The sequence below is a fragment of the Mus musculus genome, chromosome 1, assembly GCF_000001635.26.
Source record: "Mus musculus strain C57BL/6J chromosome 1, GRCm38.p6 C57BL/6J".
Taxonomy (NCBI): domain Eukaryota; kingdom Metazoa; phylum Chordata; class Mammalia; order Rodentia; family Muridae; genus Mus; species Mus musculus.
Window position 1 is genome coordinate 66,623,481 of NC_000067.6, and position 14,154 is coordinate 66,637,634.

General features: G+C 37.9%; 1 protein-coding gene across 21 annotated transcripts in view; it reads left to right on the forward strand.

Moving 5' to 3' along the window:
• Positions 1-14,154, forward strand: part of Unc80 (unc-80, NALCN activator) — a 231,236-nt gene that overhangs the window by 155,566 nt on the left and 61,516 nt on the right. For 15 of the 21 annotated variants that reach the window (XM_017321274.2, XM_017321275.2, XM_011238547.3 and 12 more), the window contains 5 exons: positions 2,948-3,134; positions 3,711-3,842; positions 7,908-8,051; positions 12,377-12,477; positions 13,448-13,534. In XM_017321274.2, coding sequence (XP_017176763.1) covers positions 2,948-3,134; positions 3,711-3,842; positions 7,908-8,051; positions 12,377-12,477; positions 13,448-13,534 — 651 coding nt within the window. The remainder of the gene's footprint in view (positions 1-2,947; positions 3,135-3,710; positions 3,843-7,907; positions 8,052-12,376; positions 12,478-13,447; positions 13,535-14,154) is intronic. The other 6 variants (XM_017321267.2, XM_011238541.2, XM_017321270.2 and 3 more) reach the window with 1 other exon arrangement.

Genomic DNA, 14,154 nt, shown 5'->3' on the forward strand with positions numbered 1-14,154 from the left:
TTGTTTTACTGTCAAAATGTCAGACAAACAGGCATTTGTTCCCTGGCAAAGGGAACACTTTTGCTGACATTTGCTGTATTAACTTAACTACAATGTGTAAGCTGCCCGGTGGTTAAATACATGGCCCCAGCAGAAGTAAGAAATGAAGGCAGCAGCTTCTGCTTCTTACTTATTATCACCACCATCACCGTTGCTACCATTACTCAAGACCTTGGGTGTTACAGTGCTTGTATGTATCTCTGCTACATATAACATAGCTCAGATACAGCACTTTATTTACAGGAAAAAAATAATATGTGCCTTTTGAAATAGATGATTCATCAAAACTACACCATTATCATCTATTGAATAACACACCTCTAAATTAAGAATAATGGGTTGTTGTTTTTTTATTCAAAAATGAAACAAAAACAGAAAGAGAAGACATTTCAGTGCAAACCTATCATTATTTCCATGAACAAATTCCCATGGAATTTACACAATTGGTTTGTATATGTTAAATGTGTTCCATACATCTCCTAAACAGCCTTCAAAAAGGTTATACATTATACTTAATATTAAAAAAATGTTTTCTGCAACTTATCTCTTGCTCAAAGGAATAAGAGATAGCTAATTCTGAACCAAATATTAGTGGCATGGCTTAGAAATATAGATTTATGTGACCCTGAATGAAACCTTGGAAGAAGTTTCATGAACCTCTATAGTCTCAGGACAAAAGAAAACCATTAATCATTGCATTTCCTAAATACACTGGTAAGATGGTAAGGAGATTAGATAGGAAATTTATAGAAGAGAGATGTGTGGCTCTCTTGTTATGGGGCTAGCATCTAACATCTTCAGCTTTGGGATTGGGAGGGCTTAGTGGTTTATCAAGTTAAGACATCCTGAAGGTTTACTTGTTACAAAGGGTATTAGGTCAGTTGCAGGTGCTGGTAGTTAACATCTATTAAGAGGGAGGACCAAAATAAGTCCAAGATAATCTTGGCTTTCAGTCTACAACATTCCTACTTTCCACAATCAAGAAACTCTAGTCAGTCAGTATGGAAAATCTTCAATAACAGTAAGATTTGGTGGTGGGAGGACATGGGAACAGGGACTTCAGTTCACATTACTCTAATTTAGTTACTTTGAATGGTAAAATAATTTGTATTTTAATTCACAGGTCATTGAAAATGTTAGTTGAACATATGAAATTAAGTAGACCATCTCTGAAGGCTATGCATAGATTTTTCTAGGCATTTGTAATGATAGTGTTCTTCGTTAGGTAGCTTGTTTGAACCCTGTCTTCGTCAGGGTTTCTATTCCTGCACAAACATCAAGACCAAGAAGCAAGTTGGGGAGGAAAGGGTTTATTTAGCTTACATTTCCACATTGCTGTTCATCACCAAAGGAAGTCAGGACTGGAACTCAAGCAGGTCAGGAAGCAGGAGCTGATGCAGAGGCCATGGAGGGATGTTCCTTACTGGCTTGCTTACCCTGGCTGACTCAGCCTGCTCTCTTATAGAAACCAAGACTACCAGCCCAGGGATGGTACCACCCACAAGGGGCCCTCCCACCCTTGATCACTAATTGAACAAATGCCTTACATCTGGATCTCATGGAGGCATTTCCTCAACTGAAGCTCCTTTCTCTGTGATAACTCCAGCCTGTGTCAAGTTGACACACAAAACCAGCCAGTACAAGCCCTTTTCCCCCTCCCAATGTTATTTTGCTTACACTCCCCCAAATATGGTGTATCCATGCCACTGGTGGCCCAGTGGTAACAAGGAAGATACAACTGTTTCTTCCCTTACATGTGCAGCAGCTCAAGTATCTGGTCCACCAATATAAATGTCTTTGGCTCTTCTCCCATCACTGAAGGGACTCCTTAGATACAAGTAACTCTTTCCCAACAATGGATAAGAAACTGTTTTTGGATTTTATATTCAGGATTCATTCTCTCCTTTCCTAATTCCTACATTATGTGTTATAATAGGCCAGCTTAGCTACCTGGCTCTCATAACTCACAGTGTGATCCCATGCCCTCAACTACTGTTGGGTCTTCCATCATGGTAAATCATTAGTCTCATGTTAATATCCTATATAATGGGGCTTCTATGAATGAAGCCAAGATCTCCAGATGTCTCTAGGACCATATATGACTATAAGGCAACAGAGAGATATGACATTGCTGTTATGCTTCAAGTTGGTGAGGAGAGGCTCTAGTGGTCACGGACCTTGCTCTGACCACTGACCCTGTCCCGACAGCTCTCAGCATCTATCTCAGCATAAGCATCATGATTAAGGAAGGAAGGCATAAATGGTGTAGACACTGCATGGGATGAGTCTTCTGTTCTCTCTATTTTCTGTCTGTGGAACGGTAGATTGGTTTTAATATTTTTTTACTTGATATTCTACATTCACCCTGGGTAACACTTTCTAATGTCCTACTTTCCATCCAATAACACTCTCCTACAAAGCACTCCCAGTGTGGTGCTGTACTTATTGATAAATGCTCTTTACCTTGGGCGAAATTGTTGGTTGACAAAAGTGAGGTAAATCATATAACTTATTTGAGAGTCCTATCTCTTTCTTTTTACCCTTGCATGTTCTGTCTTTCTATTTTATTAACATTTTATGATAAACATACTTCACTTAAAGCCTGTTTAACAAAAGTTGTTCTTCTTGTTGAAACAGTGAATTGATATCACCTAAATGTATAAAATAGAATTGTTTCCAGAAGTTACAGATGTTCTTGGGGACTTATATTAAAATATAGGGGGAAAACATCAACTGTAGAAATTTAATAAAATTTTTAATTTATATATTCATGAATTAGGTCATGGGTGGCCTAATATTTCCTGAGGGAAAACCCCTGCCTTTAAGTGATTTTAGGGTCACTCTTTGTGCCTATGAGCCTACAAGAAGCTTGACCATACACTTTTTTTTTTTTTTTGTGCCTCCACAGAAATCCTTCTCTGCCCGGGCAGTGTCCCGCTCCCATCAGAGGGCAGAGCACATCTTAAAGAACTTGCAGCAGGAGGAAGAGAAGAAACGCCTTGGTCGTGAGGCGAGCCTCATCACCGCCATCCCCATCACCCAAGAGGCTTGCTATGAGCCCACCTGCACACCCAACTCAGAGCCTGAGGAAGAAGGTGCCTTCATGGCTGACATAGACTTCATGGGGGACTATGCCGCAGGGGAAGGACTTACTTCCCAAGAAACAAAGATGATACTGTGTGATGTGCTGTCCCCTATCTCACCCCTAGAAGAAGAGACATTGTTTTCTAACGTTTAGAATTGTCCCGTGTCTAGAGAGTGGTAGTAACCTTGAACAAATCAGTCTGGTAACAAAGCAAGCATTGGTTGTGGTTGAGGAAAGCTGAATCCACAATGCACAAGACAGCAAGTGCACTGACTCTTACTTACAATGAGATAGTCCATTCATTACTTTTAACTTTCACAAGTGTAGATAGCTTTCTGCTGATTACCAAAACTGGATTCATGAACCATTCTAAATTCCTTGATTTTCTTTTCCGGTTTTGTGGGAAACTTTAGAAAGAAATTTTAGTTTCTCCAGACGGTCTTTGTTTTGTTTTCTAAGTGTTTTCTAAGTAAGTTGCTTAAGCATGATGGTCGGCAAGTAGCAGTACTTAATATAACATTACTCTGTGGTGATGATCAATTTGGGTCATAAAACCAAAATTTACATCCCCTGTTCTGCTTGCCAGTAGAAGAAGTCGCCAATCTGACATCCCGACGGCTGTCTGTGAGTCCATCCTGCACCTCCAGTACGTCGCACAGGAATTATTCCTTCCGCAGAGGGTCAGTCTGGTCCGTGCGTTCAGCAGTCAGTGCTGAAGGTGTGTCCCATTGCCAATGTGCTGTTCTTGATGACTAATTTGTTCTAAAACATATCCTAATATCTGAAGTGCTTTATAGCTTAGAGTTTATATTTAGTTATGTGAACAATTTTTGAGTTCAAGGTTTTTGGTATAGCATTAGAATCCAACTTTATTCTTTTGCTCAGATGTATCTAGATGTCCATTTATTAATTACTAATTACACTCTTCCTTAAATTTTCGTGTCACTATTTTCAAAAATCATTCAACTGTGAGTGAAATGGTCTGTCTTTGTTCTCATAATTCAGTCGTACTGATCTGTATCGGTTTCTATGCTGATCTCACTCCCAGGCCGTCTTGGTTTTAACTTCCTAGGTAAATTTTATGTTGGAAAGTGAGGTCCTCTCTCACTTTGTTCTTCTCCATTAAGATTATTTTAGCTATTCCTGATCTCTTGGCATTCCTGTGTAAATTTTATGGTTGTCTCATCAATCTTCAAAAAAGGCAGATGATGTATCTTAATCAATATGGGCCATATTAAGGTTTCTTATTCACGAACATGTGATCTCTATCCATTCACACTATTATAATATGTGGGCTTTTTAGCAGCCTATAAATCTTACATTTCCTTCTTTGAATTTGTCCCTATTATATTTTTTGTTGTTGCCAATTTATAAGAACTTGTTCTCCTAATTTCACTTACAAGGCTTTTTATTACTAATATGTAGTAATAAATATTGATTTTTCTGTATATATTTTATGACCTGAAAACTTAGTGAGTTTACTTCTAGTGATATTATGTGTATGTTCTATAGCACATTCTATCTATAAAATCATGTCATTTGCAAACACAAACTTCAATTTTTTTCTAATGTAGTTTCCTTCCATTTCTTGTTATTGACTAATTAGCCTTATTTAGTTTCAAGGGCAATGTTACTATGAACAATAACAAAATACTGTCTTTCTATCAGTCCTAAGTGGGAAGCATTTAGTCTTTCATCATCAATTATGATATTATCCATGAATATTTAGTAAATGGTCTTTATCAAGTCAGAAGAGAACTCCTTTTGATTCTCAAGGTCATGAGAATCATATTTTAGTCATGACATTATCATATGTTTGTTGAGTGATTTTTTATTCATCAATTAAAATTCTCATGTACTTTTTATTCTTTACTTAATTGGCATGGTGTGTTGTATTACTTTTTTCATATGTTATATCATGTTTACATTGCATTCCAAATACAAACATTTTGTTCACAGTTTGCGGTCTTTCTCTTACATGGTTCTAGACCTCATTTGACAGTACTCTGGTGAGGATTTTCACTTCTGTGTTCAGAAGGGATATGTGTCCACAGTTTTCACATCTTGTGATGTCATCATCTAGTTTCAGTCTCAGAGAATATACACAGCTGAGTATACACACAGGTATAAATTGCTTTAAACAGTGTTCTTGCTGATTGCCAAAAATAGATCTATGTCATTTTCATTTTCATATATATCAAAGTGCTTTTAATGTACTTTGTGAATTATTATCTGATTGACTGGTTATTTAGAATCAGCATAATTACCACATATTTGTGAATTCTCCAAATTTCCTATTGTTACTGATATCTGATTTCATCACAGTGGAGTGAGAAAGCACACCTTGTGTGAGTTAGCCGTTTAGGCTTGCAATGGCCTCTTTACTGCTTACACTCTGCTCTGTGATGGGTAGCATTGTTTCTTTCTACTGACATTTTGGATCCTTCTGTATTATGATAACATTTAGGTCTTTGATTTCCTTGTGAACTCGGTCCAACTGCTCTTTTATGAAAAATTATATAGTCTCCAGTGGTTACTATCAAATTGTTTCTTTCTCTACTTAATTCTGCCATTATTTACTTACTTTATAAGGTTTAGAGTTGTGCTATTGGATGAAATCATGCATATAATTAAGCTTCCTGATAAGCTGAATCTTTATGAAAATACATCCTTCTCTGCCCGTAGTAAGAGTTTTTCTCTTAAATTATATTATCTAGTATGAGGTTCACCAATCCAGCTCTCTTTTCATTTCTGTTCATATGATTCATTTTTGTACTTTAAAACAATGTCATGATTCTTTTTTCCCTTTTTAAATTTATATTTATTTGTGTCCCAAACTCTGCCCCCTCTTCCAGTCCTCCAGTGTCTCACAGGGACCATTCTCTCACTTCTCATCTTCTCCTCTGGAAGGGTGGGGTCTCTCTGGGTATCCCCCAACCCTGGTCATCAAGTCTTTGCAGGGTTAGGAGTGTCATCTCCCACTGAGCCAAGACAAGGCATCCCTGTTGAGGAATTGATACCAGTCAGGCTACAGCCTTTGGGAAAGCCTCCACTCCAATTGTTGGGGAGCCTATATAGAGACTGAACTGCATGTCAGCTACGTATGTGCCTACAAGGTTCTGTGTGTTCTTTGTTTAGTGGCTCAGTCTCTCAGAACTCCTAGAGGTCCAGATTAGTTGATTCGGTTGGTATTCCTGTGGAGTTCCTGTCCCCTTCAGGGCCTTTACTCCTTCCTCCAACTCTTTTTATAAGATTCCCCAGCTTCCATCCAATGTTTGGCTGTGGGAATCCACATCTGTCTCAGTCATCTTCTGGATACAGCCTTTCAGAGGACAGTTATGGGAGGCTCCTGTCTGCAAGCATAACAGAGTATCATGAATAATGCCAGAGAGTGGTGCTTGTCAATGGGCTAGGTCACAAGTTGGGCCGGTTATTGGTTGGCCATTCCTTTGGTCTGTGGTCCATCTTTTGGCCCTGCATTTCTTTTAGACAGGACAAATTTTGGGTCAAAAGTTTTTTGGATAGGTTGGTGTCCTTATTCCTTCACTGAGGGTCTTTCCTGGCTACTAGGGGTGTCTTCTACATGTTCCATGTCCCCACTCTTAGGCATCTTGGCTAAAGTCACCTGCTCCTGGAAGCCTCTCCTACCTCAGGCAATGTTATGATTCTTATATATAGATTGTGTTTGAGTTAAGTTTGTATGTTCATGTTTTTATCCATTCCACTAAACCTGCCTTTTGTTTGGAAATTTTAATACATTTTCACTTAATACAATTCAGATAAACTAAGATTTATGTCTGCTATATTAAATGATAAAAAGCATCACATGAGACAGTTTGTAATGTTTATTTTCTATTATAATCACTTTTACATTTATATGAAGTATAGGAAACTGCAGCATATTCGTGTAATGGCTCCTTTAAAACCATTGCCTAATATGCATCATCACATCTAAGCATCCCAGGGAGAGTTTCTATTGACTGTCTTTGTTCCTGAATATGAACAGTATTTTCTTGTTTCTTTGAGCATCTCATACATTTTTTATCAAAAGTAGATAAAGATTTCTAGCATCTATCTACCCACCTGTCTCATTTTCAATATCCCATATGCATTTGATAAGAAGGTAGGATTGATAAGAACTGAATAAAGCCTTTACCTTCCAGCCCTTCACAGGACCCATCTAGAATCGCAAATAGTCACAGAAGTTAGGATAGGAGATTCAAAGTCCCATCTTCCTTAATATTTTATAAAAATGTTCATTTTGTATCCATAATAAAAGTGAGTTTATTTTATGTTAACATACTGTTAGATAACTTTAGTGTCATTCTTGACTTTTATTACCTGTACTGCCCTTTATTCTAATTGAAGAGATTTTTTATTTTAGTATTTATTGTATTTATCAGATAAGGACAATAATATGACTGGGTTAATCATTTTTAACATGCTAAATTCACATGCTTTCTGCTACTCAATATTCATGCTTATAAATCTCTCACACATGTTTGTAACATGTGACATCTATGAGAAATGCGTTAGGCCTTGCTAGAATTTTATTTTCTCTGATTTCATATTAAGAACTTATTTCCTATTTCAGTATGTCTATACATCTCTTTTTCTACATCATAAGGCTAGTGACAGCGCTTGGGAAGATGGTTGATTTCGTTGTTTAAGCACTCTCTATAAAGTCACATTTATTTTTACTTTAGCACTATTGTAGACTGTATTGCCAAATAGGATTTGAACTGCAAATCATGATTGCATTAGAATTTGTCTCTCCCTCCAGATGAGGAGCACGCCACTGAGCACACCCCGAACCACCATGTGCCTCAGCCTCCGCAAGCAGTGTTCCCAGCATGCATCTGTGCCGCAGTTCTTCCCATTGTTCATTTAATGGAGGATGGCGAGGTGCGGGAAGATGGCGTGGCAGGTATCATTTGGCCAAACTGTTCTGTTCTCACGCTGTTTGTTTGATGGAAAGCAGAGTTTTCTCTTGAACATACATTCTGCAGATTGTATGCTGGATTGTTCTATGTGTATGTTATAATTATAAAGTTTTTACATAACATACTAATGCTATCACTTTCTCTGCCTCCTTCCCTTACTTCTTTTATTACCTTTAGCAGGAAGTTTCATTAAAATCAATAGCTAGGTTCATGAATATTTTTATTACCAGAAAATATAGCAGTACTTATTTGATTAGCAAGAGGTAAATAGTGACCTTCCCCAACTCAGAAATCTAACTATTAATTCACTATCACTAAAGCCTTCATTCCTACTTGATTACCTTCCTAGCTATATCAGTAAAGAGAAGTTTGAAAGGAGAAATGATAAACTAGGAATAAAATGCAATAGTTACAATGGACAAAAGGTTAATATGCTTTTTGCCTGCCTGCCTGCCTGCCTGCCTGCCTTCCTTCCTTCCTTCCTTCCTTCCTTCCTTCCTTCCTTCCTTCCTTCCTTCCTTTCTTCCTTCCTTTCTTCCTTTCTTTCTTCCTTTCTCTCTTTCTTTCTTTCTTTCTTTCTTTCTTTCTTTCTTTCTTGCTTGCTTGCTTGCTTGCTTGCTTGCTTGCTTATGCCTAAGTAGGACAGGACCCAAGTTCTGCACATAATAACCAAGAGTTCATCCACTGAGCTCTATCTCCAATCCTCTTCCTACTAAAATATTTTTTAGATCAAATCTCACGAAGCATCCCAGGCTTACTGTAAACTCACCTACAGCTAAAGCTTGCCTTGAACTTGCAATCCTCCTGTCTCAGCACTCCCTTTACAAGTAGCTGGGATTACAGGCCTACATGACCAGACTCAGCTAAGACTAAAATTCTTCCAATTATTAGTATGCATACTTCCAGAGAGACCATAAGAGTTTTAATATTAAAACTCAATAATATATTTTTAACTCCACCCCCAAAATGAGCAAAATATTTAAGTAGTCTCTGGGATGATAACAGACATGAATAACACTGTTACATAAAACAATACTTTTTTACATTTTGCTTACAAAACTGAAAAACCTATTTCAAGTTAAACTAGCCATGGTTAGTGAAGAATGAGAAGACTGTCATGCTAACACCTCCCTGACAAAGCATGAGTGTGGGACAAGCATTGGAGTATTGTTTCACAATGTAAATAAAAAGTCTGAAAACTATAAATCCCCTTTACATGGAGTTGGTTTGTTAATATAAACATTTGTAAATGCCATTGTACATTGTATATCACATATGATAATGAATATTTGAAAATAATTTGGATGCCCAAGCTCTGGAGAACAATTTGTCTTGTTGCCTCTGTATTCTCAATGCTTTGGAAATCATAGTTGAGAAAATTATCTTAGTGTTCTGCATAATGCTATGTAGAACATTAGTTTATATATATGCTACTTTGAAATATGTGTATATATATATATATATATATATATATGATTTGTATAAATATGGAAAACAGACCCAGTAGCTCTTTCTATATTGATGAACCTATCAGTTTTCATTTTTCTCTTCAATTTTTTCTCTGTTTCCACATTTAAATATCACATTACCTTACTGAAGCAGTTCACACTGCTTTTTCTTTTGAAGTCTTATAAGGATATTTCAGTAATTAGTTTCAACCTGGAAACCCCATCTCTTGATTGTGTGTAGAGCTCAGTGGTAGAAACTTTGCTTTGTCTATGTGAGCACAACATACACACACACACACATGCACACACACATACTCACACACATACACATGTGTGCACACTCGCACATTTTAATTATCTGGAAGTATACTTGAAAACAAAAGCTTACTTTTATAATTTCCTATTCATAATATTTACTTGTATGGCTCTTCATGGTTAATTTCTGAAGGAAAATTTGATATTATTTATTCAAAATATAGACTGAATGATAAGCTTGTGCTGCATTCTGAACTCTGAGCTTAGAAGCCAGCAGAACTGTGTCCACTGCTCAAACTGAAGAGCATGTGCTGTTGACCTCACTCCTCTGCTCCCTCCCCCAAGGGATCTGAGAAGCTTAGCCTGACCTGTGTCATAACGAAGGAGCACTTCCTGAACAGGATTATCTATTGATTCCCAGGAACCTAAGTACTGCCGGCTCAACTACTTTATCTTGCTGAAATGGATACTATTTAAAGTATCTGTATAATTAAAGTTCACCTCTAGTTCACTTGAATTTTAAACAAAAGCATATTTTAAAACCTAAATAATTGCTTAAGAATTTATAAAGGGGTTGGAGAAATAGCTCAGTAGTTAAGAGCATTGGTTTGATTTCTAGCACTAAGATGGTGGATCACAACCATTTGAAACTAGTTCCCAGGAATCCAACACCCTCTTCTGATATAATCTTTACAGGCTCCAGGCACATATATGGTGCATATACATACATGCAGGCAAAACATTCATATAGATATAATAAAATAAATAAGTCTGAAAGTTGTCTAAATAAAGTAAAAAGTAAATTTTAAATCAAAATTTATATCAAAAGCAATGAATTTTGGGCTTTAACTTAAAAAAGACTTACATTGCCAGCATTATGTTGGTCCCCAAGACAAGGACAACTATGTGCCCTTGCAAAGGCAGTGTTGCAGAGTAATGCCAATACCTAAAGACCAAACCACTCCTGTTTTCTTTTTCTTACATAGGAAGATATTCAATGAGAGAGAGAAAAAACAACTTTTCACTTTGAAATACTAAAAGTGTTCAGAAGACATTTTTGTTCTATAATAAGCAAGCGAACTTCATTGCATTTCACTCTTTAAAAAACAATAATACTGTCATTAATTCTTTGAAATTCTCATACATGTATATACAATTTTAATCTTATGTACCCTTCTCTCTACCTACCTCAAACTCACTCTGGGACACATGAACCCTTCCCCTTCCACAGCTTGATGTTTTCTTCCTTCCTTCTTTCCTTTTTCCTTCCCTTCCCTTCCCTTCCCTTCCCTTCCCTTCCCTTCCCTTCCCTTCCCTTCCCTTCTTCCCTTCCCTTCTTCCCTTCCCTTCTTCCCTTCCCTTCCCTTCCCTTCCCTTCCCTTCCCTTCCCTTCCCTTCCCTTCCCTTTCCTTTCCTTTCCTTTCCTTTCCTTTCCTTTCCTCCCCCTTCCTCCCCCTCCCTCCCTCCCTTCCTCCCCCCCTCTCTCTTTCTCTCTTTCCCTTCTTCTTTTTAGTTTTTACTTATGGTTTTTTTTATGTGTGTGGTGTTCTATTTGTCTGTGTACCACATTTGTGCCTGGTGTCTGCATAGACCAAAAGAGGGCAGAAGATATCTTAGAACTAGAGTTAGAGTTGTGAGCCAAGTCCTCTTGAACAGAACCAGTCCTCTTAACTGCCAAGCCACCCCCCTAGCCCTTATGTTTCTCTTTTTATTGTTATCATTATTAATAGCCCCTTTCATCTACTTATTGCTGACCATGGGCAAAGGCTGTGGGGCTATCCTCTAAGACTGGAGCAACCTGCTAATAGCTACATGCCCAGAGAAAACTAACTATCCTCCCCTCAGCAGCCATAAAATGGCAATAGCTCCTGAGCTAAAAGTGTGTACTCAGGAGTCCCTCTCCCATCCATACTGGAGTTTTGATGCTTTAGTTTTGTGCAGGGAACAGCATCTGCTGTGGTTTGATTCTGTACTCACTATGTCTTATTTAGAAGAAAGCACTCTATAGTAATTCTCCATCTGCTGGCTCCTAATGTTTTTTCTACCGACTCTTTTACAACATTTCCTGAGGCTTAGATGGGAGGCAGTTCATACAGAATAGCCACTGAATGGCTAAGTCCTTGCAACCACTTATTCTCAGGACTTGAAGCAATCATGAGTCTCTGTCTTAAGCAATTCTTCCAGCAAAAGGAGCTTCTTTGACCAAGGTTCAGAGCAGCACATTTCTGTAGTTATAAATACAAACATCGAGAAGGGAGTTTGAAAACATGACCATTAGGTAAAACACCAGTAGGTTTCCATCAGACCCTGTGTTCTCCCTTGTCATGGGCTATTGACCAAAGTACAATACCAGCCGTGAAATCCATCCTGTGGAGAGACCTTGATCAGAAAGTGGTCAGTTTCCCTGATAACCACCATACTCCTATTGGACCATTGGGTACCACTTATCTGGCAGGTCAGCAATTAGATCCCTGAGACTCACATGATAGAAGAAGTTCAACTACAGAAAACCTTTGAAAGCAGAAAGAACTCATCAAAGCTTAGTAAATTGCTTGAAAAAAATTTCTGATGAATGGACTTATGGCCATTTATTTTCTCTTCTAAAGTCAGTGCTGTGGCCCAGCAAGTCTTGTGGAACTGTCTAATTGAAGATCCATCAACAGTTCTTCGACATTTTCTGGAAAAACTGACCATCAGCAATAGACAAGTGAGTTCCTGTTCCTTATCAGTAGCTAGCTGTGAGCGTGCACTCCACTGAAAGCAAGCAAGAAACTTTACAGAGCTGCCTGGGCTGTCAGTATCCTCCGAGATGCAGCCAATAGATGCCTTTTACGTAATGACAAACAATATTAAAATTTGGTATTGCAGTTCAGATGTCTCCAGTAATTGGTTTTTCCAAGTGTGCATGGTACGTTGCTTGGTAACCCAACTTTCAATATTTTCAATATTTTAGAGAAAGACTAAATACAGTTTTATATTTTTAGAGTTAGATAATTTATGGAATTCTAGTTGTTTGGTAGACTGGAATGTTAGTGGGGTTATTCCAATGTGTTAGTTTTAGTTTTCTCTATCACCCAAAAAGCTAATTTACCAGACCACCTGTAAGGTGTCAAATAAGAGAGCTTTGTGGTGATTAATAAGATTTTACTCAGGTCTCTATGGTGATTATCTTCACTGGAAGATTAAGTTTGGTTTCTGGGTAGCAAGTTTAACTACAGACATTTCATTTTATCTTCCTTTGCTTCCTTTTATCCCATTGATTTGAAACCTAGGTAACTAAATTTGGAAAGTCAATTAACCTAGTGTGTGTATTAGTTTCTCAGATTAAGTCCCCACATTCCCATTATACCTGGCAGCTATCACAAGTACAACCAAGTACCTAACTCTCACAGTATTTACCTATTGACACTGTGCCAAGTTTTATTTTAAAATAAAACCAACTGCTGCTTGGTGATATTTATATAGTATCCATAAAGGAAAGGTATTCTGGCTCATTTAAATAGTAAGGATCACAGGCACTATCAGTTTCAATGGGTAATTAATTTCTCCTCTACCATGCTAAAATGGTGGACATAGTTGAAATTGTCAAATGGGCAAAAGTAAGGAAAATTGCCCTCTAGTTTCAAGCAGTCAGGTTCTGTCAGCATGGTGGCTGACTAGGTCTGTTCTTCTTCCAGGATGAGCTAATGTACATGCTCCGAAAACTTCTCTTAAATATTGGAGACTTTCCAGCTCAAACATCACACATCCTGTTCAACTACCTGGTGAGTTTCAGCAGCTAATGGAATTTTCTTGCCGGAATCAGGAACATGGCAAAAGAGATATAGAAAACCCCTTCCAAAAAATTCCCAATAATTGTAAAGCTGAAGGATGGTCAGTGGAAGTTTCCACTTTCAGTGTAGGGGAAGCCCTGCCTGGCACAATCTTTGGCATGTGGTAGATCTTCAAGAAATGTTATTGCCTTGGTCCTCCTTTTAGCATCAGGCAACTGTCTTTTGTTACTTTTTAGCCTCCTCATCCCCTTTTTTCCTACTCTGCTGTATAAAACACAGGTGCTCTCCTTCTAGAATGAAATCGCAAGTGTAGTTTTCCATAGCAGCTCTTTATGCTTTATCTTGCTTACACAGCTTTTCTCTGACTCCTCCAAGATTTATACCCTTCTTCACACCCTTCTCCGTAAATTCCAAGTGAATATGCATGCAGTTTGAGGGCTGGAGAATGTTGACTACTCTGAAACTGTCCCTCAATCCAGGCAGAGAACAAACAAATGTCTTTGTTGATGTTTTCTCCCTTTCTTTTATGCGGGAAATACCCATATGTACATGTATCTATAGCAGCCTGCTAAACTTGGCTCACACCACGTATAAGACATGATTGCAATCCC